At 57.3% G+C, this 24,840-nt stretch overlaps 1 protein-coding gene across 3 annotated transcripts; it reads left to right on the forward strand.

Moving 5' to 3' along the window:
• Positions 1-797: 797 nt before the first annotated feature.
• On the forward strand, positions 798-19,843 carry TOLLIP (toll interacting protein). Of its 3 annotated transcripts, none has more exons than XM_077862928.1 (6): positions 811-959; positions 10,465-10,614; positions 12,320-12,502; positions 13,458-13,610; positions 14,289-14,379; positions 17,333-19,843. In XM_077862928.1, exons 1-6 carry the CDS (start codon positions 927-929, stop codon positions 17,545-17,547), a joined length of 825 nt encoding a protein of 274 aa, XP_077719054.1. In that variant the 5' UTR covers positions 811-926; the 3' UTR covers positions 17,548-19,843. The 3 variants fall into 3 exon arrangements, with proteins under 3 accessions (XP_077719056.1, XP_077719054.1, XP_077719053.1); XM_077862927.1 differs by lacking the exon at positions 811-959 and adding an exon at positions 2,167-2,444; XM_077862930.1 differs by lacking the exons at positions 12,320-12,502; positions 13,458-13,610; positions 14,289-14,379 and having other exon boundaries at positions 798-959; positions 17,333-17,532.
• Positions 19,844-24,840: the final 4,997 nt, after the last annotated feature.

Below are 24,840 nucleotides of genomic sequence, written 5' to 3' on the forward strand. Positions count from 1 at the left end.
GCAGTGGGGGGCGGCAGGTGGACGCCCTGGGGGTGGGGGCGTGGCGAGGGGAGCAGTGGGGGGCGGCAGGTGGACGCCCCCGGAGGGTGGGGGCGTGGCGGGGGAGTAGTTGGGGGCGGCAGGTGGACGCGGGGTGGGGGGGCGTGGCAGGTGGACGCCCCGGGGGTGGGGGCGTGGCGGGGGGCAGTGGGGGGCGGCAGGTGGACGCCCCGGGGGTGGGGGCGTGGCGGGGGGCAGTGGGGGGCGGCAGGTGGACGCCCGGGGGGAGGGGGGGCGCCTAGGCAGGAACGCCCGTCCTGGCCCCGGTGTTCGTGCTGCCCACTCGCACGCCACTGCAGGGCCGCAGGGGGCCGCGCCCCGCCTCGGGATCGCGGGTGCCCGCGCGGGCGTCACGGCCCGTGGACCGGCCCTCGCGCCACAGCGGGTACTGCCGCCGCTCCGTCTGCCCGACCCCCGCGCCCACACATCCGCGTGCAAAAGCTCCCGCGCCGCGAGGATCCGGGGCAGCCGCAGGGTGAGCCGTCGCCTGCCCTCCGGGACCGGGAGCCCTCGGGTCGCCCGCCCCAGGCCCGCGAGAGGCGGAGGGGCCGGAAACTCCTCCGGCCACGTGATCGGCGCGGGCCGGCCGGCGAGCGTGCGCACACGGCCAGCTCGGGAGCCGTTTCGCGGGGCGGCGGCCCGGAAGGAGCGACTGCGCAGGCGTCCGCCGGGGGCGCGCGTGCGTGCGGCGCCGGGAGGGGCGTGGCGGGCGTGGCGTCTGCGCAGTGAGCGGCGCGGGGGCGGGGCCAGGCGTCAGCTGACCGAGGCGGCGGCGGCGGCGGCGGCGGCGGCGGCCTCGCGGGGACAGCAGTCGGCGTCGCAGGCTCCGGCGCCGAGGTCCCGGGCACGTCCGCTCCTGGTGGGCGAGGCGGGGCCCGCGAAGCACCATGGCGACCACCGTCAGCACGCAGCGCGGGCCGGTGAGGCTGCGGGCAGGTGGTGGGCGGCGGGCGTGGGCTCCGGAGCCTTCGGGGAGGCCCAACGACGGGCTCCGGGAGAGGTGGCGGCGGGGCCGGGCCCGGACGGAGGAGGGTCCCCGTGCCCCGGGTGGGAGCCCCGGACAGTCCTCACACGGAGAAGCCCCGCCCAGCCTTCCCTGTACGAGGAGAATCCTGAACCCCGGATGCTCCCTGTGCTGCCTCCAGGCTGAGTAAGGCTCCCAGGCCCTGCTGTGTCCCCACTTAGGGGCCACTGGCCGCCCCGTCAGTTTTTCATTTGCAAGCGAGTGGGCGGGGGCCGAGGACCTGGGCGAGTCCTTCCCAGTTCTCTCTGAGCTGCGCGGATGCGGGAGAGTGTAGACTGGCTGAGGATGGCCTCGGGGTAGGGGGCCTCCCTGCAGCCCCGGCAGCCAGCTCCTGATGCAGCAGCTCCTGACGCGCAGCGGGGGAACGTTCTGGTCCTTTTGAGCAGGGAAGAAAGGTTCCTCGGATGCGATGCTTTCCTGTGCCTTCTCTCAAAGTCAGCCGCCCACCGTGAGCTCCCCGTCACCAGGGCCTCTCACCCGTAGAGCTAAGGGAGGATCTTTTCACAGAACGCTTTTCCTGAGTTTGAAAGGAAGACCCAGATTTTGTCAGCGTTCCCCTATGGGCACAGGTGCCCTTTCTGAGGCCTTTGAATGGGACCTGACACGCACTTCCTGTCGGACTTCAGTGTGGAAACATGCCGGAGCCCGTGGGGGAGAGTTCTGGACTCATCCTCGTGGCTTCCAGCTCTCCCATCTTCACAGAGAATTACAGCAGGTCCACTGCCAGCAATTTCTCATGTTTATGCAACTGGCTGATCCCAGAAACAAGGGAACCAGATTAGCAGCTCCTTTATTTGTCCTCCCACACCCCCGCCCAGGAGCAGTGGGCTTCATAATCTGGCAGGACAGCCCCCTCCCTGGCCTCCTGGGAGCTCAGTGCCCTCATGCAGAATCTCACTGGTGGCATGGGCCTGAGTGTAAACACGCACAAAGCTGGGCTCCGTATCTGGGTGAAGGGAGCCTCCGTAGAGCTCAGCTGGTCCTGTTACTGGGGCAGCACTCAGCTCTGTGACAGCATAAAGCTGAAGCTCCTGACACTCGGGAGTGAGGGAGTGCTGCTGGTCTGACTTCCTGAGTGTGGTATGGCTTTATGTGCACATGGTGGTGTGCAGCACCCATATGGCAGGAGTGGCTCAGGGGTGCCCTCTGTGACCTGTAAACGTGCAGTGACATTAGGTCTGGTCCGGAACTGCGGGGTGGCTCTGGGAAGGGGACATCAGTGTCTGGGGTCTTGAGTGCCAGTGAGGTCATGTGACCTCTTGGCTAGTGTTATGATGATGGTATTTGGGGCAGCACCATACAATGAACAGGCAAGTGTGGTGCCTGCTGTCAGGATCTCCCAGTGCAGCCCGGACAACAGCCCACCAGCATGACCGCACAGGTGAGCTGCATGCTCAGAGCTCTGGGTTGTTTTTTTTTTTTTAAAGATTTATTTGAGAGAAAAAGTGTGTGAGAGAAGAGTGTGTAAGCAGGGGAGGAACAGGAGGAGAGGGACAAGCAGACTCTGCCCTGAGCTCAGAGTCCGATGTGGAGCTCAATCCCATGACCCCAGGATCGTGACCTGAGCTAAAACCAAGAGTCAGATGCTCAACCTACTGAGGCACCCGGAGCTGTGGGTCTTACCTCAAGAGTTAGATGTGAAGATGGCCTGTCGGGGGCCGTGGTTGAAGTGGGTAAGGTTCTTCTGGGGAGAGACACTTGAAGGAGTGGGTGTCATAGGGCTGGGGCTGGAGCGCAGGCGGGCCTGGAAGGAGAGAGGGCAGGTGGGCTGCAGGAAGGCCAGGGAGGGTCATGCGTGTCATGCCTGTGCCAGTGCGAGTGGCAGGTATGGCCAGGGCACTTTTCCAGATGAACGGCCTGCAGGCAGCAGATGGACTGGGTGCTTGAGTTTTATCTAGTCACTACAGTGACAATGTTTTTAGAAAGCTTTTTGCCTGGCACAAGGCCTCTTCAGCGTCCACTGCTGCTCTCAGAACTAAGCGATCCTTGTAAGGACCATGTCATAGTTGATCGAGTCTGGTGGACTTTGTCGAGCCGAAGGTGCCCCACATTGACTGTATGCTCCATCCCTGCAGGTGGTGGAGGAACATCGGGTGGGGCTCTCCTGGGTATTGGCACTGTGCCAGTGGGCCCCGTCCCTGCGCACACCACGCAGGCCTCCACTGGGGCTCCAGGGAGCCCGGAGCCTGGACTCACTCACATGGGGCGTACTCTGAAGTCTGACCACTGCCTCCCACTCACCACCGAGGAGTGACAAGCAGCATCCTTGGGGATGTGAAGGAGGGAGGGGAGTCTGCTTGGTAGGGGAGACGGGGTGTTTCCTGTGCCCTTGCCCACAGAGGCCTGAGGGGCTGGGTGGGGAGGGTTGAGGACAGGGCAGTGCTGGCCGCTCCCCTTGCTGGGGCTGAGATGGTTGTTCTTCCCCAAATCACCACTGAGACTCATGCCAGGCCTGTGCTGTCTGTTCCCCTCTAATGTTGCTGGTATTCTTGAGAGGACATCCTTTTCTGTCCAGGGTTCTGTCCACTTCACAGACTGTTCAGAAGCAACTGCTGGGCCACAGGAGAAGTAACTGTGTGGAGGCCCCTGCCTGCCTTGTTCAAGCCTGGGGACTTTGTGAACATGCTGCTTTAAACCACAGCAGTGCCCAATCAGCTCATGGGGACAGCGGTGAAAGCTCAATCAGAGGCAGTGGGGGCCTTTCCAGCCTCCCCCAAAGATGCGGGTGGGCTCCAGGGAGTACAGGCTGATCACAAGCACTCCTCCTCCTCCTGGTGATGCTGATGGGTTAGCGGGTGCAGGCCAAGCGTAAGGCCCTCCTTGTGATGATGCCTTTTCCTTGACCTGAGCTGGTCTGCTGGGCGACGCTTGGGTGACCTGAGACTGTCCAGGTCCTTGTTAGCCTTATTGATAATGATTGTTTTTGATGAGTGACGTGTTGACAGTGCTCTTACATATGGATATAAAAAGACCTGTAAATACTCAAATTGATAGTAAACATAAATGGCAATGCCCTGATATTGATAATCACTCCTGGATCAGTGACTCTAGGGATTGCAAAGGGTGATACTTGTATTTTATTGTTGTTCTATGTTTGTTAACTGGGACTGTTGGCAAAGATGGTTTTGCAGATAGTCCCTTGTCCTGAAGGGAGTTGTGCAAGAGGTCAGGTAAATGCTCCGCTCTTCCCTGTGAATTGCCAGTACTCAGAGGAAAGACTTGGCTTTCTCTTTAGGCTTGAGCATGGCAATGTTTCTGTTTTCGAGCATGGTCGTGAGCCCCTGGGGTTTCTGCACACATACTGCTCGCCGTGGCACATCTACTCGCCCCACAAGGCCCTGCCTGCTGGTATGGGTCCTCCCAGCTGGTGGAGAGCCCGGGCCTCCCTTCCTGCCCCTCCGAGCTGAGTAGGGGTGCAACCAGTGTCAGGACTGCTGTGCACTTCGGTAGTCAGGTCCTTCTGGGGCGTGGTAGCCTCACTGGCTATCCCCTGGTGGTGTGGGAGTACTGGCCATGTGTTTGTTTTTTCATTCTTTGACGTGACATTTTGCACTTTGATGTTTACTGTTGGTTTATCGCCAAGTCAGATCTAAGAAGTGTCTCTGTCTTTTCGCCGGAACACGTTACATGATTGTGTGTGGTCTCATGGACACACATGGTTCCTTCAGACGGTGTCTTCTGTGCTTCTCTTTGCCTCTCTCGGTTTCTGTGGCTCTCCTTGTGTCTCCTTGTGTTTGGGGCAGTTAAATAGTTCCTCAAATTCAGCTTTTCGTTCTGTTCTGGCCTGGCAAAGACCCGGATTTCCATCGTCTTGGTGGTTTTGGTAGACATACATGCCCATGCAGCCTCAGCAGGTTGTAAGGTGGGTCACTGTGTTGATGCCCCTCCTGAGGGATACGTGACCTTGAGGTGCCCCTTCCCCACCCCTCACACCTTGTGCTTAGGCATTTCCTGTGACAGCACTCTCTGTCCGTCCTTGTGTCTGTCTTCCCTCTAGATCCTGGAAGCTCTTTTTGCCAGTGTGGCACTGTGCTTGACGGTTGTCCCCTCCCACGCAGGAGATCGTCCTGGCGAAGTCAGTGGTGGACACTTCAGTCCCTGCCTGGCTCCGCATCTCCACCGCACTCCCCCACACTCTTGCCGTCCCTCTTTGGGTCACCAGTGTGGTTCCTGAGTGACAGCTCCAAGTGGGCCAGCTACGGAGCCTCTGTGCCTTGGTGGCCTTGCACATAAACCTTTATCATGCATTTGTACAAGGACGGACCGAGTCCACGTGTGTGAAGTTCCTGGCCTGGCCTGTAGGAAGTACCTGAACAGATGAATTTTGGGGCCCTAAGAGTTAGTTTTCATTTCTCAAAAAACTCAGCGCTTAGGCAGCCCAGATAGCTCAGCGGTTTAGCGCCTGCCTTCAGCCCAGGGCGTGACCCTGGAGACCCGGGATCGAGTCCCATGTCAGGCTCCCTGCATGGGGCCTGCTTCTCCCTCTGCCTGTCTCTGCCTCTCTGTCTCCTCTCTGTGTATTCTCATGAGTAAAATAAATAAAATCTTAAAAAAAAAAAAAAAAAACCAACTCGGCTCTTCCTCATCCATCTTTGCCTGCAGCTCTCCGTGTCCCCTACCATTCTGCTTCGATGCCTACAGGATGGTGGGAGCTGGGGAGCTAGTTGTATGGGGCTGCGACCCCCAGGAGTGCAGCTGCATCAGCTGAGGGCAGCAAAGCTGCCAGATACCAGGAAGCCACCTGTGCTCTGGGAACCGCAGGAGGCCATGTGCGGGTGGGGGAGGGTACTGTGAGTAGGGGCACAGTGGCAGCTGGTCTCCGTGTTCAGAAGCTCTCCCGGGTGAGTTCTGGGCCCTCTGGAAATGGCCATCTCTGCTCCCAGGCCACAGTCTCCACTCAGACTTCTTCTCCGGGCTCCTCCTCCTCTTTTCTGGGTGTGCTCTCTCCCTTGGGGATCATGAGTTTGGGTCCCCAGCACAACCCTGACTCCTTGCCCCCTCCCAGGCTTCCTTCTCAACTCTAGCTCCAAGTGTTCTGCTGCTCCTTGCTCTCTACTTGGAATGGTCCAGATGTCAGAGAGCAGAACCTTCCTTTCTTTGGTCCCCTCCACTGCATTCCACCCTGTCCCATTTGGAGGTGGCCCCACACTGCAGGGTGTTCCAGCTAGAATGTCAGGATGGTCCCTTAGGAAGTCCTGCTCTGCCTTCCCAGAGCCTCCCCACCGCCCACACACCACCCCTCTGTGGCCTGACTTGCCCACTTGCTGTCACACCCTGTAGTTAGGCGCCAGACACAACCACATGTGAGGCATGGCACGCCCGGCTCCTCACCTGCCTGGCTCCCTCCCACAGAGTGCCAGAGCCAGTGCCTTGGCCGAGGTACAGCGAACATTCTGTCCATAGGCAGGCTGAGGCTCATAGCCACTGCTCCGTGCAGTTACCTGGGGGACAGTGCCTTTCTCCTGGGCCAGATGGTGGAACGTGCTGAGCTGTGGCCCTGGGGAGTCTAGCAGCAAGTGTGCCCTTGCAGGGCCTTCAGCGTAGGTCCCTGTGATGCCAGGGAGGTTCAGGGCTCCGAGGGCTGGGGCTCCTCGACCTGTGAGCTGTTGGCTTCTCTGTTTCTCTGTGGTAACATTCCTCTGTCCCTTTCAGCTGTGGTTCTAGTGTGAGTTATGTGGACTGAGAGCCAAGTGGCGAGCTGGGGGCCAAGGAGGCATTTGTGTCGGGGTGCCTCTCTGGACCGTGATGGGGGCTCCAGAGCCCTGAGCACCTGTGTTCTCATTGGTGATGCCAGCCCCAGAGGGTGAGGTGGGTTCTCAGACGAGGCAGAGTGAACAGACTCTGTTCACAGTGCCTGGCGGCTTGTACTGGGGCTCTTGCTCCTCATGGCACCATTGCACCCTGTTCTGTATGCACACACACAGCAGTATGGCGGGGGGAGGGAGGAGCAGGGAGCCTGATGTGGGGCTGGATCCTAGGACCCCGAGTTTGTGACCTGGAACCACCTGGGTGCCCCTAGGAGCTTGGTTCTAACCCTGTGTTAGCTGAAGAGTGCTATTTGTACGCAGAGTGCAGGTCGGTGTACAGGATATGAACTTATCCAGAGTGTCTGTGGTGTAACAGTTCCATGAGCAGCGGCGAGGAGAAATGTGTGACGATGCTCCTTGTGCGGACAGTGACAGGCCCAGAGGGCCCCCTGCCCAGTGTGCAGCTGACAGCCAGTTTTGGACTCAGTGTGTCCATCTTGTAAGTGTGAGCCAGATAACAGTTTAGAATATTCACGATTTATCTGTAATCAAGATTAACCATTCTTCTCTGGTCTTTGGGCCAGGATAAAGCATGTATGCTGATGTTACAATTCAGACTTTTCCTCTGTGATAATATGGCAAACATAAAAATTTTAGGATTAGCTCTGGATTTTTCCTTTACGTCTGTAAGCCAAGTGTTCACCACACCCTTTCCCGGCCAGTCTCTGAGGTGGTGGGGTTTGTGTTGGCACCTGGACTCTGTAACATCTGACGTGGACTGGCTTTGTCAGCAGCACTGACTTAAGGTGTGGGAACTGGCGCACTTGGACGAGCTCCTTCGAGTTGCAAGTCTCTGGGGTTGTAGCAGTGGACAGACCTGTCTGGCAGCTCCCGGGGCAGCGGGGTGCTGGTTGCATCACCAAGAGGGTGGTATTTCGTCAGAACTGAAATGCTGTTTCCGTCTTCTTTCTTCTTTTTTTTAGTTAAGTTGAAGTTTTTTTCTAATAAACTTTGAACTTTAGAGTTATGGAACAGTTATGAACAGTTCAGAGAGCTCCAGTGTGTTTGCATCTTGTGTGCATCCCCAACAGACGTTTATTATAACTGGAGACCTGGCTTTGCTACGTGACTACTCGCTCCAGGTTTTATCTGGCTGCCCTGTGTTTGCCTCAGTGTCCCTTCTGTCCTGGAGTTCCACCCCGAACCCTACATGGCATGGAGTGGCAGTGGATTCTTAGTGACCTGCACTCTGGGACCATCTCAGACTTCCTCTGTTTTGGGGGACCTTGACCATCTGAGGACTGCCAGTCAGGGATTTTGTAGCTTGTTCCTCAGGTGAGAAGAAGACCCCAGGGCACATTATCCTCCTTGCGCCTTTTCAGGAACCTAGTGTCCCCTAGCCTGTTAGTGCTGGCGCTGGCCAGGGGACTCACCTTCTATCCCTTCTGTGTTTTGTTTGCATGGCATAGTTAACTTCTGTTGTAAAAATCGTTCCATGTTTATAGTTAAGATCTTGTTGAACATTAGATGTTTGAATTTTTTTTTTTTTTAAGATTTATTTGAGAGAGCACAAGTGAGTGCAAGGGGAAGTGCAGAGGGAGAGAGAATCCCAAGCAGACTCAGCACTGAGTGAGGGGCCTGATGGCAAGGCTTGATCCCAGGACAAGGGATCAAGGGCACAGCCCATTGCCTGCACTCCTCACTCCTCAGGACTGCAGTACGTGGTATGGGGTGGGTAGTTATTTTTCAGAATAAATGAGAATTTGGTCTGTGTGCACTAATCTTCTGCATTTGGTTAACATGAGTCTGTGTCTGCCAGATTACATTCACAGGAACAGGCAAGCTTGCCACGGCCCCAGTGGAGGTTGGGAGGACTGTGACCAGTTGGCATGGCAGCGTCTGGCCCCGTGTCCGCTGGGAAGAGCTCTGGCTGGGAGTGCGGTTCCCATTTGCCCATAGCAGCTGGTGATGGGTGTGGGTCTGGTAGCCCCCAGGCCAGCCACAGCATCTCAGCCCTCTGGGAGGGTGTGCAGCCTGAGAGGCCCCCAGGGAGGCAGCACGCTCCTCACCTGGCAACCCTGCACCTCCTGGGTGCCCCTGCTTTCCCCTCAGGCTGTAATGAGTTCTCAGGGCTCCTGTGGGCCCACCGGGGCTGCCCCACTCCAGACGTGGAGAAGGTGCAAGATGCTCTCCTCGCCAGGCGCGGAGGTCACTCCCATACATCCCAACCCGAGAGGAAGAAGTGTGCTCTTGCTTTGCAGAGGGAAGCAGCTGGAGCACCAAGCTGATGGGTGCCAAGGAAGGGAGTGGCTGGGGACAGACAGCCCCTGGGCCTGGAGACCCGAGTGGGTCTCCACCTGTTTCGGTGCCTGGCTTGGGCGATCTCCAGCCTGAGATGGGGACACGAAGACAGGAACCTAGACCTTTCTAGGATGTTTGAAATGAAACAGCACAAGGTGCTTGTGGAGAAATGCTTTCCCAGTGGTGCTTGTGAGCTCAGCGGGTATGGAACCTTTTGGAATCCTCCCAGATCTGTGTCATCTGGAGGTCCAGAACCACAGCTATAGAGGCCTTAGGATATTTGGCACCTGGATATCTGAAGCAGTCTCTGTTGGCCACTGTCAGTAAATGCACTTTGTCACAACTCACTATGACTTGTGGGGGTTTTCTTTTCCCTCTGGCATGTCCTGAAAATAACATTCCTTCAAGGCTCTCGGCCAGAGTCTGTGGTGATATACTCTGGAGCAGTGGAGGAGACCCGGGAGCCCTGTGGGCAGCACTGGGCCTGCGCCATAGCTCTGCTGCTCCCTCCTGTGGGACTGCGTCAGTCCTTACACTGTGGCCCTCCACACCCCAAACCTACCCTGCCTGGGAAAGAGCGGAGGGCAGGCTGTCCGGGCATCAGACACTGTGGGTCCGCGCTCTGCTGGCCTGGGGACACAGCTGCCCTCTCTGCTCATCTGTGTGGGGGAAGCCTTGTCCAGGGCCACTGCCACGTGTGGCAGTCCACTCCCCTTAGCCACTGCCTTTTCCTGGAAGACTGGCTTCTTGGAACCCTGGGGGCCTCTGTGCAGTCCACCCTCCAGTGCGTCTCCACCCCTTCTTTGAGAAGCCAGGCAGCCTTGTGGACAAGGGATTCAGCAAGAGGCAGGAGGAGGAGGTCTTTGGGGCTTCTTGTTGCTCGTCTTTCCTTTTTGTCTTCTGGGCTGTTATTTTTGAGTTTGAGCTGTTTCAGATGGAGGTTTTCGAGTGTGTCAGCATGGTGGGGCGGGGGGATCTTCCATGTACCTGGAGACCCAACTTTCTGATTTCATCTCACTGCTGGTTTGAATGAGTGCCTTGCAGCTCACAGGCCTGGTTTGTCCTGGTGGCAGCAGGAAAAGCAGATGGTGGACATGTAGGCAGAGGGCGTGTGACACCTGAGTGCAGCCCAAGAGACTGTCAAGGAGCCGTTCTGAGCTTGAGAACCTGCTGTCAGTGGGCAGAGCAGAAGCCCGCTTTGCTTTTTTGCATCTATTGAGTGAGAGGGCTCCTTGCTGGATGGCAGCGTTGTGTTTCATGGTGCTTGGGCTGGAGACCTTGGCCCCGTGGGCCTCTCCCACCGTAGATGCAGTGACTGAGCCCCCCACTAATGCACCTGTGTTCTCCCCGAAGGTGTACGTTGGTGAGCTCCCGCAGGACTTCCTCCGCATCACACCCACGGCAGCGCAGCAGCAGGTGCAGCTGGACGCACAGGCAGCCCAGCAGCTGCAGTATGGAGGGGCAGTGGGCACAGTGGGCCGCCTCAGCATCACCGTGGTGCAGGTGGGTGTTGGGCCTCCCCGGGGAAGGGGTGGCCCTGAGTGCTGCTTGCTCTCCGGGCTGTGGCTGCTGGGCCACATTATCTGTGTGAATAAATGGGTTTTCTCTCTCTCTCTCTTTTTTTCTTTTTTTTTGAAACATACGCGTAAAAGATACTGATGAATACCCAGGCTTCTACCAGAAATAGCAAAAATAATCAGTGAGGGATGTTTATGGGTACGTGCTCTGTGCCAGCCTGTGTAGGGATGCCCCGCCTGACCCTCCTGACTGTGGGGGAGGTGGGGGCACAAGGGGAGGGCCTGGCTGCTGAACAGACCGCTAGGAAAGCCAGAGGCACTGTTAGGATCTAAAGTGGTTTTGGTCACCACAACTTTCCGTAAAACCACGAAGGGGAGTCACTGAAAGCAGACAGAGTTGCAGTCAGGCCTCACGAATACTGTGGGTTTTAAGGTGACTGCATCCCAGACACCTGGCCACACTCTCGGGGGTGATAGGGTCACCTCAGATACTCACATGTTCTGAAACTGCCCTCTCATGTGCCCACAGGAGTGGCCACTCTTTACCCTCCACGTGGTCCTCCCAGGCCCTTGTGGCACCAGTCCCAGAGACCCAAAACAGCCCTCTTTTGCCTGCTGGGCCTCTTGGTGTGGCCCTGGCTTCCCACTTCCTTTGATAAGCCTTTCTCCCCCAGTCCGTTGGGGCCCCAACATGCTACTTGGCCTACCTCCCCTGGCATGTACCTCCCTGGTAGTTCCTGCTGATGGAGCACCCTGCGGTCAGGCCCCTGGCCCCCCTCCCTGCCCCCCACCCAGGCCAGCCTCCACTCTGCTCACATGGGAGTGCCCACACCATGGCCCATAAGGCTTCTTTCTGGATATCCAGTAGTGTGTCGTCTGCTCCCTGTCTGCGGGATGCGGGTGTTTCCTGTGGTCACAGGAGGGTTGGTTTGATTTGGGTCTCTGATGGCATGCAGGCATCAGTTTCTCCTATAGTCTTTGCCCGCATTTTGCTGGGCTGTGTTCTTGTCACTGAGGCTTGAGAGGTCCCTCTGTCATGGTTGTGGCACTCCATCACACATTCTCCCCCTGCCCCTGCGCCCTTCCTAGTGGACACGTTCAGGCCTGCTGTTATTGCTACTCCACCCTTAAGCTGTGGTGACACATCGTAACCAGGTTCTGTGGTTTTAGGTTTCATGTTCCAGTGCATCTGCTGATGAGTACCCTGGGCTACCTGCCTTCCCTCCCATTCATCAGTCCCAAGCTTGCTTTCTCTGTACACTCAGCCTGTCTGGCTGAAGTTTAGGCTCCTCAGGATTCATAAGCCAAGGCAGCAGCAGACAGAGAACAGAAAGCAGAGCCAGGTGGTGGCTGGGCCAGTGCCCTGAACTCGTGACCCTGCTGGTCCAGGCTGGCCCTCGAGCCCCATGTTCTGGGTGGCTCTTGGCTCTGGCTCGGGACAGCCTGCTTGTCACCCTCCTCTGCAGCCTCTTCTGAAGGGGACGCTGGAGACGGAGCTGCCCTACATGGGCCAGAGCCTCTCTCAACTTGAATGGTGACCTTTGGTACCTGGCGCCAAGGAACACAGTTGCCACATCCTGTTCCCTGGAAATGCCAGAGTTGATGTGTTGAAGGGGATGGACAGCTCGGGTGAGCATGCGTCTTTCACTCCAGTGGCAGTGGCTCATTCAGTAACATCGGCTGTATTTCAGGCCAAGCTGGCAAAGAATTATGGCATGACCCGCATGGACCCGTACTGCCGACTGCGTCTGGGCTATGCGGTATATGAGACCCCCACCGCCCACAATGGTGCCAAGAATCCTCGCTGGAATAAAGTCATCCAGTGCACAGTGCCCCCAGGCGTGGATTCCTTCTACCTGGAGATCTTTGATGAGGTGAGAGGGCCGCCCACCCGTCATGGGCCCAGCGGGTGCCCTGCCTTCCACCACTGAGGCTGTCTGGGAACTGCAGGTGTGCCCAGAGTAGGTGTGTTATTGCTTTGTGGCAGGTGACCTGGTGTTCTCAGCAGCAGTGTACACAATTCCATATAGATGTCTTCACCAGTTACATTCAGAAACAGCCTCACTGGAGCGGGGGACACAGTCTTGACTGTCCCCCCTTCCCCAAGCCCCAAACAGATCCCCACACCAAAGGCACAGAGGCTGGCTCTTGTGACCAGATGGGTGTACAGTGGGTCAGACCCCACGCTTGGTAGAGTGCGGTTCTTGTGCAAGTTGCCAGCCCCCAAGTGTCCCTGGGAGGGTCAGATAGCTGCAGCATGGCTAGTCCTGGGCTGGTCCTCTGGGCACCTATGGGGCTGCCAGAGAGCCTCTGGGTCTTGGCTAGCAGGATAAGAGGTTGGAGGGCTGGGGATTGGGCAGCAAGGCCTGGAGCTACCCCCCTCCCCCCTTCATGTGGTACCCTCTGCCCACTCTTTCCTTGCAGGTTCCTCCCTCCTACTCCTCTCCCTTTGCTCAGCACAGGGGGGCAGAAGGGAGGGCACCTCCTTCCCTCCATTCACACCCACTGGCTTTTGGACTTGCAAGGGATCCTGAGAGGATGGGCAGATGCCAGACAGTGCATGTCCAGATGCTGACTAAGGCCCTACTGGCCTCACAGGGATGAGGGTGGGGGTCCTATGGGGTCCTCTCTTCCCCAGCTGGTAACCCATACTCAGCAGAGAGTGGGGGCTGAAGGTTGCACACAGCTGGGGGCCAGACTCGGGGTGGGGGGATCACCCTTTGGAGGAGGTGGCCCAGGGGGAAGGCAGGGCTGGGGGTGGGGCTGCGGGGGCAGGAAGAGGGACTTCAGGGTGGTAGCAGCACGAGTATCCCCTTGTGTCTCCTTCAGCGGGCCTTCTCCATGGATGATCGCATTGCCTGGACCCACGTCACCATTCCCGAGTCCCTGAAGCAGGGCAAGGTGGAGGACGAGTGGTACAGCCTGAGTGGCCGGCAGGGTGATGACAAGGAGGGCATGATCAACCTGGTCATGTCCTACACGGTGAGGGCTGGGGCCGGAGGGCAGGCAGAGGGCAGCCTCAGCTCAGCGCAGCCATTTGTCCCTGAGGGACTGGGACCTTGGCCCGCGGGCGTCAGGCAATCTAGTGGGAGGAGCAGCATGGTGTGGGGGTCTATTCCTTGGTGTACAGGCTTCCTCATGGCCAGAGCAGGTCCTCCATGTAGTGGTCAGAGGTCTCAGGACCACGCAGAGTGTAAGGGAGCAGATGCTGGCCCGTAGGTCCCCTGCCTTGTGCGGCTCCATGTCCGCGGCCCACTGCTCTTGGGGCAGGTGGGGTCTGGGACCTTTGTGTCACCGAGGTGGTGGTGGTGTCCCTGTTTTAACTCTGCCTCAAGGAGGTTCCCAGCCTGACTGTTAGAAAACAAGTCCTAGCTCCGTGTGACTTTACTCATAAACATTTCATTCATTATACGGCAAATGCTTTCACAGGAGCACGTAACCCCAACTGTAGTAACTGAGCGAATAGTGTGTTAGAGGCTGTCAGGAAAGTGCTTTCAGGTCCTGAAAGTGCTCATTTGCTTCCTGGGGAACGTTCCCGTCTGACCCTATGTCAGGCAGCCGTGGCTCACCCGGGCCTTCCACCAAGACGGTGTCAGGATGTCCGTTTCGGTGTGTGCTGTGCACTCCTATGACCCCGTGATTATATTTGGTGTATTCCAGTCGCTGCCAGCCACCGTCATGATGCCGCCTCAGCCTGTGGTCCTGATGCCCACCGTGTACCAGCAAGGCGTAGGCTACGTGCCCATCACAGGTGCGTGCCACTCCCCATCCCCAGCACTGTCCTCAGGGGCTTGGAGTGCCGTGCGGAGGCTTAGGTCTGGATGTGACTCATGAGGACCTTTCCAAACGGAAGGGGTCTGGTCTGAAGCTTGAGTTTTTTATGTGTCTGTAGGATATAGAATATTTTTCCCCAGACTGTTGGCAAGTTGAACTTTTATGGAGGTGTAGAAGTGTAATCTCTGAACACGTTAGTGTGTGAGTTACTGTCTCGAAAGATCCTGCACTATGGGGCGAAGTGAGCTGTGAGCCCTGATGTTCCTGTTGTGTTTATTCGTCTTTGTAAAGTAACACTTTGTGGCAGCCTAGTAAAATCCAGTTGGATTGCTTTCATGCTTTTGAATTTTCAAATATTAACACCAGCCATTGGTTCGCTTCTGCTCTGTCTGTGATGGTAACTGGATTCCACTGTTCCCTGCTGCAAACAGCCATAAAACCGGACATAACAGATGAAGCGGCAGCTTGTTCGGGCTCAGCAAGCAGGCCTTGCAGGACTGTGATCCCCGAGAGAAGGGAGGCAGCGGAGCCCTGAGTTACCGTGCTCTCTGCCAGAGGCGGTGTCGTATAGGGAGCTGGGTCGCAGCATGGTGCTGTGGTCGCATCGTACCAAAGGGGCTGGACTGGGGCAGGACACTGGCGCGCGGGGCTGGGGTGGCATGGGGCGCCCTGGGGTTTCCGCCCACCCAGAGAAGAGAGGTCTCATTATTGTGCAGTTGTGGCTGGTGCAGGACCGGGGTGTTGCCTCAGGCTTACTTTCACCCTGACGGAGCCTAAACACAGCCCAGCAAGGACGGGCACAGAGCTGGGAGGCTGCATCTACCTCTGAGGTGTTCACACCGGTTCCAGACTTTTGGGGAGAACTGCGGGGAAGTGTAAGCCCTGGTTGGGTCAGAACCAGCTGATGGGAAATGGCCTTGGTGATCAAAGAGCTGTGGAACAGCCAGGATGAGTTTCTAGAGAACGTCTTACCAAGTGAGAAGAAGGAGTCTCTGTAGAGATGCAGAAACTCCTCAGAAAGCCAAGGGGACGTTCGTGCCCCAGGAGAGCACCACGAGTGGGGAGAGCGGCTCGTGCTGCTGGAGCGGCTGCGGCTGGCCTTGGGGGTCTCTGCTCTGTGCTGATGTCTGCCCGAGGATCTCGTCCTTCCTTGCCCCTTCACGGCAGCAGTTTCAGGCTCTGTGTGACATTGTCTCACTCCCATGTTAGAGGTTTGAGGAGGAACAGGTGCCTTCGGGGGCTCTCCAAAGGTAGTGAGTGTCCTGGGGCAGCCGGAACAAAGGCCCATGGAGGCACCTCTGCTTCACACAGCAGAAATCTCTGCTCTCCATTCTGGAGGCCAAACTCTAAACTCAGGGTGTGGGTGGGGCCCTTCCAGACCCTTCCTGCTGCAGCCTCCGCCCCATGACCCCATGGCCCCTCTTGGGTGTCTGTGCCAGCATCTGAGGTGCCCATCTAATCAAGACTTTGCTCAGGACAACCTGGCTCTCACCCACCTTCCAGATAAGGTCTCGCTCACACGTGCCCAGGCTGGCGCCTCACACATCTTTCTGAGGGGCACATTTGAGCTACAGGATCAGCAGCACGAGGACGTGTTTGGTTAACGGAAAGTCCATGTTCTCGGGAGATGAGATGTGTTTTTCTGGTTCCATAGTTTTCTTTGTGAGTCTTTGAGGTTTGTCTTAAGAGGTTTATTCTGGGAAAGGCCAGACTTCTGTATAAATGGAGACTTTGAACTTCTCTTTTGATGCATGTTTGTAAGTTTTGGAATAGTCAGCTACTCGCAGGAAGTGACCAAGGAGAGGAAGGAGCTTTTGTCTGGGTCTCTTGAGGCCAAGCTGCCCACTGGCTCCTGTGTGTTTCCTACAGACAGGAACTTGTGCCAGCTGCCTGTGTTTGTGTGAAGTTTGTGCTGCTTCAGAATCTTCTTTGGTGTGAATAACTTATTTCCATGATCTTGTCAAGGTGTGCGTGCATGTATGTGTGTGCACATAGGTCTGCGTCATTGGTATGCATGTGTGCGTGGCACAGGTGTGCACGTGTGATCTACAGCATTGGTATGCATGTGCTTGGCATGCATGTGCACACGTGTGATGTGAGGTGTGTGCATACATGTGTGTACATGTGTGATCTACAGCATTGGTGTGTATGCGTGTGTGGCACCTGTGTGCATATGTGTGATGTGAGGGGTGTATGCATGCGTCTGTGGACCCTGCTTCTGCAGGAGGGGTGCTGCCTGCAGCTGCTGCCCCCTAACAGGTGGGAGTCCCACGGGAGAGATAACCCTGGGGTGGGTTGAGAGCCTCCCCCCAGTTCTCTTGCACTGTGGGATCTGTGCGCTGAAGCAGTTCCCAGGAGGGGAGGGGGCCGTGGAGCCAGTGTGTGAAGGACGGCAGTGCCCACCAGATGCTGACAGTGCCGCCCAGTGTGGGAAAGCCCTCATGCTGCTGTCCTGCCCCATGTTCCCACCCATTCTGCAGATAGTTGACTGGAAAGTTGGGCTCTCAGCACCTCACCACCTTGACCCAGGATGGAACGTGCTCCTGGGTGTGTGCCTCGCTCTCGGGCTTCACGTGCTTGTTGGCATCAGAGGGATCCACCTGGTGCCCTGCCTGTACCATAGTCGCCACCTGATGTCTAGCTTCTGTCCCCTGTGCCATTCTGTTCTCTGACAGAATTGCTTTGTGGTCTTGGGTCCGTGAAAATTGGCATCTGGTATGGTATCATCCGGAACTTTGAAGGGACCACAGCGCAAGCAGCCTGTCCTAGCTCTGAGTGCGTGGTGTAAACCTGCTGGGGAGGAAAGCTGTAGGAAATGGGGATGTGCGTGGAGGCTGTGGGCCAGGGGCACACGTCTTTGCTCCAAAGACGAGCTTGGCGTGGGTGCCAGTCCCATCATGTGTTCCCTAAACCGCGTCTTGTGGTTGCAGGTGTGCCTGCAGTGTGCAGCCCCGGTGTGGTGCCCGTGGCCCTGCCCCCAGCCGCCGTGAGCACCCAGCCCCGCTGCAGTGAGGAGGATCTCAAAGCCATCCAGGACATGTTCCCCAACATGGACCGGGAGGTGATCCGCTCCGTGCTGGAAGCCCAGAGAGGGGACAGGGACGCAGCCATCAACTCCCTGCTCCAGATGGGTGAAGAGTCCTAGAGCTCCGGCCGCCATATCACCTCGGCCCTCCCGACTTGCTGGCCCGGCCCCCTGCCCCCCATTCCCGTGAAGGAGCCCCGTGTAGCCTTTTCTTGGACGTCTGTAGTCCCAGTCCTCACCCTCGTTTGGGATGCATGTGGGTTGTCGCTTCCTGACCATGGAGCGCCACCATCACTCGGGTGTGGGTGTGAGTGGCTCTCCTCCTGGCTTCGCTGGGAGAAGAGCGGGCACGTGGGCCACGTCCCGCGTACGCACACTTGCCTGCCTGCTGCTTGGAGACATGTGTGTTCGAGTGCCGTGTCTTCTCCGCCGCACGCTGTCCCAAGAACGCTTTCTATGAGCAGCCTGCCTCTGCCAGCGCTTTAGAAAGTGTTGCGCGTCCTCCAGGTTTGATTAATGGCATGCAGTTATTTTACTTAACTGGAGTAATCTATTCTTTCAGGCACGTAGAGCATTTAACACCTAATTTGGGGTTATTTTTACGGCTCTCAAACTTAAATTCATGTTTTTCTGTTGACGCTCCTTGTTTGCAGTCCTGGGCTGCTCATCGGTATCCTGGGCGGGCTGACCTCTGTGTCAGCATGGCTGCAGAATGCACCGGATCCAGGGTGGGCCGAGCCCGGCAGCCCACCTGCCCCCCCCGCGGGCTCTGGAGCAGGGCCATCCCAGGCCCCAGGGACCCCATTATGCCTTTTCCTGCTGTGTCTCATGCCAACTTTGTGGGGTGTTACTCGAGGGCTTGCTGCTCCTCTTTCTGACCAGCTCTTGGAATAGAACCTGAAGAGTGGGTGTAAGAGGTGGTAGGTCCAGTGCTTTGTATCTGTTTATTAAAGGGTACTTAGGAACCGTTGGCTACTACTGATGTTAATTTAACTAAACGTACCAGTCCTGGGAATTCACTGTGGATGAAAGAAGTAATCATCTGGTGAACATTTCAGTTTTCCCAGGAGATAGGTGTGTGTGCTGCGCCGTGGGCTGCGTGGCGGCCATGGCCACAGGACTGGGACAGGTGGGGGACACCTCGTAAAAATCAGCAACATAAGAGGTTTGTCAAGTGCTGCTTCCAGCCCGCACATGGGCACCACACACTTGCCTTTGGAGAGGGAGTCTTAGCGCCATGGGCACCATTGGCCCCACCGGCGTGACTCTGCGAGGGGTCAGCATGAGGACTGGACTCCCATTTCGCTCCCCCCCCTGCTGCACACGGGGATTTCCTGTTGGTCGGAGGACGCTGTTGCTGCTGCTGCTGCCGCTGTTGCCGCCGCTGCCAGCAAATGCATATCAGGAGCCTGAAGGAACGTGTGCCCACTGCAGTGACCACACCAGGCCAGGGTTCTCAGTGAAGACTTGCTGCCAGTCAGTGGTTCCCACCACTTGCTTGGACATGTGAGCCCTGCTTTCTCGTGGAGCATGGGTTCCCATTTCAGACAGTTGGGGCCCACGATGCACGTTTCTCCCCAAATGGGTGAAAGCATTGGGTGGGCCTGCAGCTCTGCCCTTTGGAGACGACCTTCACGGACGACACCACAGGACTCCAGGTCCAGGGGCCCAGTCCCATCGCTGGGACATCTGGCGTGCCGTGAAAGTGCTCCTTGGGATGTGCTCCTTGGGACAGGCATTGGGCCTCAGTGGGCAGGACAGACTCTGAACCTGTCACTTGGGCTCCCCTTCCTTGTGAACACTGCCTGTGACCTCAGCCCACAGTCTGCAAGGTCTTCCCTGGTTGCATCAGGTCCTCCTTTCTTGTTCGCGTCCTGCTTCTGGGTTCGTGGCCTGTGGCAGCCTGCCATTCTGGGGGAGGGGGGCCGCACTGCAGATCCTCCAAGGCAGGCGCAGGATGGGCTGATGACACAGCTGCGGCGTGGCCACGATGGACGCTGTGCACCAGGGCGGCTGCTGGTGTTTGGGGACCTGTGCCTCGTGGCCCTGTACATGGCCAGGTGGCTAACCCTGGGACCCCGGGGGTCTGGCTGCTGGTGTTTCCTCCAGATGCAGCCCCCCCCTTCCCCCACTGACAGCGAGGACAGAGCATAGGCTTGTGCCCTCAGTGTGTGCCGGGGATTCCTCCCATGTCCGGCATCCCTGAAGGTACCCCTCCCCTTACCGACAACCCTCTGGTGGCAGCTCTGTGCCCTGGTGGGAATGATTCTCAGAGCTCTGTGTTTCTGATGCTTTGGTCGGGGTCCAGCGTCCAGATTGATCTTTGATTGTAAAGTATATTTTTGCTTTTCAGCCTTCTAATTTAATACATGATATCTATAAAAGTAGAAGATTAAACTTCTCCAATGAAACTTCACCATTTTTGTTCCCGAGTGGTTTTTACTTTAGCTTGGAATATGTTCACTAGCAAATAAACCGCATGCACTGTTGTGTGGGTGAAGGTGAAACATAATGGTTGTATTGAGAACATTAACATGAAATATTTGTACCAAGTGTGAAGTTTTGTTTTTTTGACTGAAATGTTGGGGAGAAGGCCTAGGGTTGCGGATGTGACTTCTTTGTCAGCAGGTTGGCAGCACTTGTTGGGCTGTTTGTATCTGGGAGCGGGTCGGGAGGGCAGGCACCAGATGGAGCCATCCCCCAGGGTGCAGCGCGCTCCACTGTGCACTGGACCCCCACTACACACACGGGCCCAAGGGAGTGGGGAGGAGTGTTGTGTCCCAGAGCCACCAGGGGCAGGCAGTCGGCCCGCAGGGAGGTAGCTGCCCCCACCCTGTCCCCAAGGTGGTTCTGCAGAGAGTGCTTCCTCCACGTGCTTGCTGTCAGTCACTGTCACCATAAATGTCTTTTGCCCAAAGCGGTGGAGGAAAGTGCATGTGCTTGCGCCCAGTGTGATGTGAGGAAGCAAGGAGCACCTCTGCTCTGAAGCTCCGTACAAAGTGCCCAGAATGTGGGGGAGGCTGAGCACTGTGGGCAGAGCTGAGCTCTGAGAAGGGGTTCCCTAGATGGGTGTGGGGGATGCATGGGGTGGGGGGTCCATCTGTCTACTCACATACATTTCCCAAATGTGCACACAGCAGGCACCCAGTCGTGTTTGGAGGTGCTAAGGTCCTGGTGTCTATGCACAAGCCGACTTGGTTCTAACAGCCTTGGGTCTGGCTCCTGACGAGGGGCCAGCAGCCAGCTCGCTGCGAGAGTGAGCTGGAAGGAAAGCATCCACAGCAGAAGAAGGTGGCAGGACATTGCCAGGAGCCCGCTGTGGCCCAGGAAGCCCTGAGGGGTGAAATCCATCATGGGATGGTAGAAGCAAAAGCACATTCTTTCTGGAGGAACGTGGTGTTGGCTCAACCTTTGAGGCTGGAGTGCACGTGGCCTTGTGTGTGCTTGGGGCAGATGGTCCACGCGAGCAGGGAGCATCCCCAGAACTAGACCTTGGGCCACAGGCTCAGACTCCATTGCGCACCACAAGGACACTTAAAATTTGAAAACAGGACAAAACACACAGTGCGAGCAGAGAATGAGAGGCTGTTGAAAATACCCACCTGGAGATGGCACAGAACCCGACGTCCACTGGAAGTGGAGATGGCCGCTGGAGTTGGTGCCTAAACAGATTGGTGGCAGATGACAGTGCCCAGGAGGCCGAGGTTCCACGGAGTGAAGGACGGGGTTGGGGGGACACTGGACAGGGTTCCAGGAGTCACAGCCCCACAGGTGGGGCACACATCTGTACCAACTGGGAAACACGAGTGTGTGATGCAGGGTTTACGAATTCACTGGGGACAGTGGGGATGTGGACGGCTGGTGGACAAGGTGGAGGGCATGAGACGCCAGCTCGCTCCTTGTGAGTCATGCTGCCTATTAATTACCATGAGCCCAGCAGCCCTTGGTCCTGGCACGGAGTGTGTGCGATGTGGCCTGGGGTCAGGGCAGGTGGGCTAGATGCGGTGTCCTTACAGGCGGCCCTGCACCCAGTTTGGATAGGCGATTTGGCCAAGGGTTCGGGGCTCCCCACCTCACCACACTAGTGGTCAGTGAACAGTGAAGGGATCACTGGTGGGTTCTGCTGGCAGTAAGCCTGTCCACCTCCGTCGTGCCTTCCAGGCTTCCAGGGGACATGACAGCGGTTAAGTCCATGGCCCTAGAGCCCCCGACTTTATTATTTACTTCTTTAAAAGGATTTATTTGGGAGAGTGAGCGTGCATGCACATGTGTGAGCAAGGGAGGGGCAGAGGGAGAAGCCCAACATGGGGCTCCATTCTCCATCCCAGGACCTTAAGATTGTGACCTGAGCCGAAATTAGGAGTCGGACACTCAACGCACTGAGCCATCCAGGTGCCCCCAAAAGCCTCAATTGTAATGGGCCCTGGTGGTGCATCTGCTCCTAGGACACCTCCGGGAAGGGCTGGAGTCACCACTCTAGCTGGTGCGCCGTTTCAGGGCCATCCATAGGGAGCCCAGCCTCTTCTCTAGCCGGCAGCTCAGGTCTGGGCGCAGGGGGCAGGTGCTGGCCTGCCCCCAGCCCCGTGCTCCCTGTTGCTGTTCCATGCCAGTGTGCGTCCTCCCAGCGGCCCCTGCAGCTTGCCCCGAGAACCCCGGTGCCTCAAGCCTGTCCCTGCAGGTTCCTGCCACCGTTGCCTCTGTGCACTGGGTGGGGTGGGAGGAGGGTAGGGGCGGGGGTGGTTCTGTCATGGTGTCTGCAACTCTGAGGTCTCAGGACAGATGTCCTCCTCAGCTGTGCTGCCCTGGGAGCACAGGCTGAGCCTTCGGGGCCCTCAGCAACCACAAGGGTATGTCAGGCGGGCTCCGAACTCCCAAGAGCCCAGCCAGGGCCTGGCAGCCCCAGAACTTGTCCTCACAGCTATTTGGATGTCAGGGCTCAGGGTTCCAGTGGGAGAAGGCACAGCTGGAGGAACGACCAGGAGAGGGTGTTTGGGACAGGAGTGGGCATGCGTGTGCTGAGGCAGGAGCTTGGGGAGTCCTGCTCTCACCTCTGCATGCTCTCCTGCATCTGTCCTCACACCTGCTCAGGCTGGGTCACATCTGTCCTGTGCTCAGAATGTCCAGCAGTCCCTGCGAGAACCTCCAGACTCCTCTCCCCTACCCAGCTCTAGCTGCTGCTGGCAAGTCCCACCCCAGGGCCTTTGCATAGATGCTGGTCTTCCTCTAGCCTCTCCTAAATGTCCCCTCGGGAGCTTCCCTGGCCACGCTGGCAACTCACTGCTCCTTTCCATGCCTCCTAGACCCTAGATGACATGGTGTCATCTATCATCTCACATCCTTGTGCAGAAGCTGCCTTCCTGGGAACTCTGGAGAGCGGGGTCTGCTGCTCCTCTTTCCTGTTCCCACACAGCACGTGCCTGGTCAGCACGCAGACAAAGGGAGGAAGAGCTTGGGTCCTAGCCTCATGCCTGCTGTGCCCTGCAGTAACTGGGATCCCCACCAGCTGCCCTGGTACGTGAGTGCATGGGGTGCCCAGTGTGTGAGTGTGCACAGACCCCATCCTGGGCCCCTTCCCTGGTGCTGATAGGGCTGTTATCGTGACCTCTTTGGTCTTTGCTTCTGAAAATAATCCCCAAACACCTTTTGAACTGTGGGTTTCTGAGGAGCAAAAGCCATGGCCAGGGTTTACCTGAGGCTGAAGCTTGCAGGTAGGGAAACATGCGAGGACCACTAGCTTAGCGTGGAATGCCTCTGTCTTCCCCTTGATGTGTGGTGCTGGTTTGCAGGCTTTCCTGTAGACGTTGGTGCTCATGTGGGCAGAGTAAACACCACGACATAGAATGAACCACAGAGCATGTGGCACTCATGCCCTGGCCAACAGGATATGAGGGCATTGAGGGCAGTGTTGGGCCTGGGCCCTGGGCTGAGTGGGGCTCTGCCCACCAAAGATGGACCACCTCTTGGCCGTTGGGCGGCCCCCCTGAGCTGATGGGATGGGAGCTCTGCCTCTAGAGCTGCTCACCACAAAAAATCCGTGCTCCATGCTTCCATAATCCCCCACCTCAGGCCCCAGGCCCCAGACAGGCCAGGCCATTATGGAACATGTGTGGCTTCCATCCATGGAGGGAGCAGCTTGCAGGGGAGAATGAGACGTGATCCCCAGGTCACTCAGACTCCGAGGAAGGTCACTGACAAAGGGGTCATTCAGCTCTCGGTACCAGCACCCTGGGTAGGATGAGGCTTGGGATGAGTTGTCAAGTGAAGCACATACCAGCATAGTTCTAGGGACACTGCAACCTGCCTCTGTGCCCTTTGTGAGTCACATGGGAAGCCCTCAGTGTTTATCTTGGCTTTCAGCCCCTGCCTCTGATGAGCCTGGCAGGAGAGTTGAGTTCACCCTGCAGTCATGTGCAGGCTGCAGCAGGACCACAGAAGCCCACTTGGGATCCAGGTGGGACCACAGTGCTAGGCAAAGTGGTGATGGCACCAGGGGATGTCTGATGGATCAGGGATGCCCCAGGCCTAGCAGGGAGACACAATAGTCCCCGCATTCAGGGCTGGACCAGGGGACTGGCAGTGGGGCTTGGAGAGAGATGAGAGCAGCACCCATTAGTCACAGGACCTCAATGGACACATCCGACCTGTGGGTTCAGCAGATGGTCCATCTCTCAGGCCTTAGTGACTCAGGTTATGGAGACATTCTTCTTTTTGGCCCCTCAGGGGGAAGTGGGACAAGGTGCAGTGCAACTTGCCCAGGGGGACACTTGGCTTGGGAATGACTGTGAGGAGGAAGTGTCCTCCTCCTGCCTGGCAGAGCAGACCTTCCTTTCAGTAGGGACACAGTGTTGGTGCTGGCAGAGTCGTGATGCATCTCCCAGGAGAGCCCATCAGGGAGTCATCTGGGAGCCGGGGATATCCTATCTGGTCCGGTCATCCTCACTGAGCAGACCCAGGCCTTTAGGGGGGCGTCCCTGGTGGCTCATGGGCAGGCCCTTAGATGAGGTCAACATGGTGGCCTCTTTGAGAAGAGGACAGACTGTAGTCCTTGAGAGGGACCACCTTCTGGGAATACAGCAAGTTGGGTTTATTGGGAATGTCCCCCATTGAAAACAGCCCCCAAATGCTAATAACATGTTTAAAAATTCTTTCTGAAATTTCTGAAAATACAACAAAAGGGGGAACTCAGGGAGATGCTTCCAGCAAGTCTGGGCATTTCAGGCAGCACCATGGGTTGGAGGGTGGAGGGTGGAGGGTGGAGGGGGGCCACCATAAATGGAGGAGTGTACAGTGTTCATGGATCGAAATACTATGTGCAGATGTTGGTGTCTCACAGTCATTTACCTCAGCATGATTTCCTTCCCCACAAGTCTTGCTTTTTGTTGTTTATGAGACTTGGGAAGTTGATTCTAAGTA

The sequence above is a fragment of the Canis aureus genome, chromosome 21 (assembly GCF_053574225.1).
Source record: "Canis aureus isolate CA01 chromosome 21, VMU_Caureus_v.1.0, whole genome shotgun sequence".
Classification (NCBI taxonomy): domain Eukaryota; kingdom Metazoa; phylum Chordata; class Mammalia; order Carnivora; family Canidae; genus Canis; species Canis aureus.

Coding starts and splice junctions, on each gene's coding strand:
- TOLLIP (XM_077862928.1), top strand. CDS start 927: ATGGCGACCACCGTCAGCACGCAGCGCGGGCCG. Junction 12,503..13,457: donor ACCTGGAGATCTTTGATGAG/GTGAGAGGGCCG, acceptor TGTCTCCTTCAG/CGGGCCTTCTCCATGGATGA. Junction 14,380..17,332: donor AGGCTACGTGCCCATCACAG/GTGCGTGCCACT, acceptor TTGTGGTTGCAG/GTGTGCCTGCAGTGTGCAGC.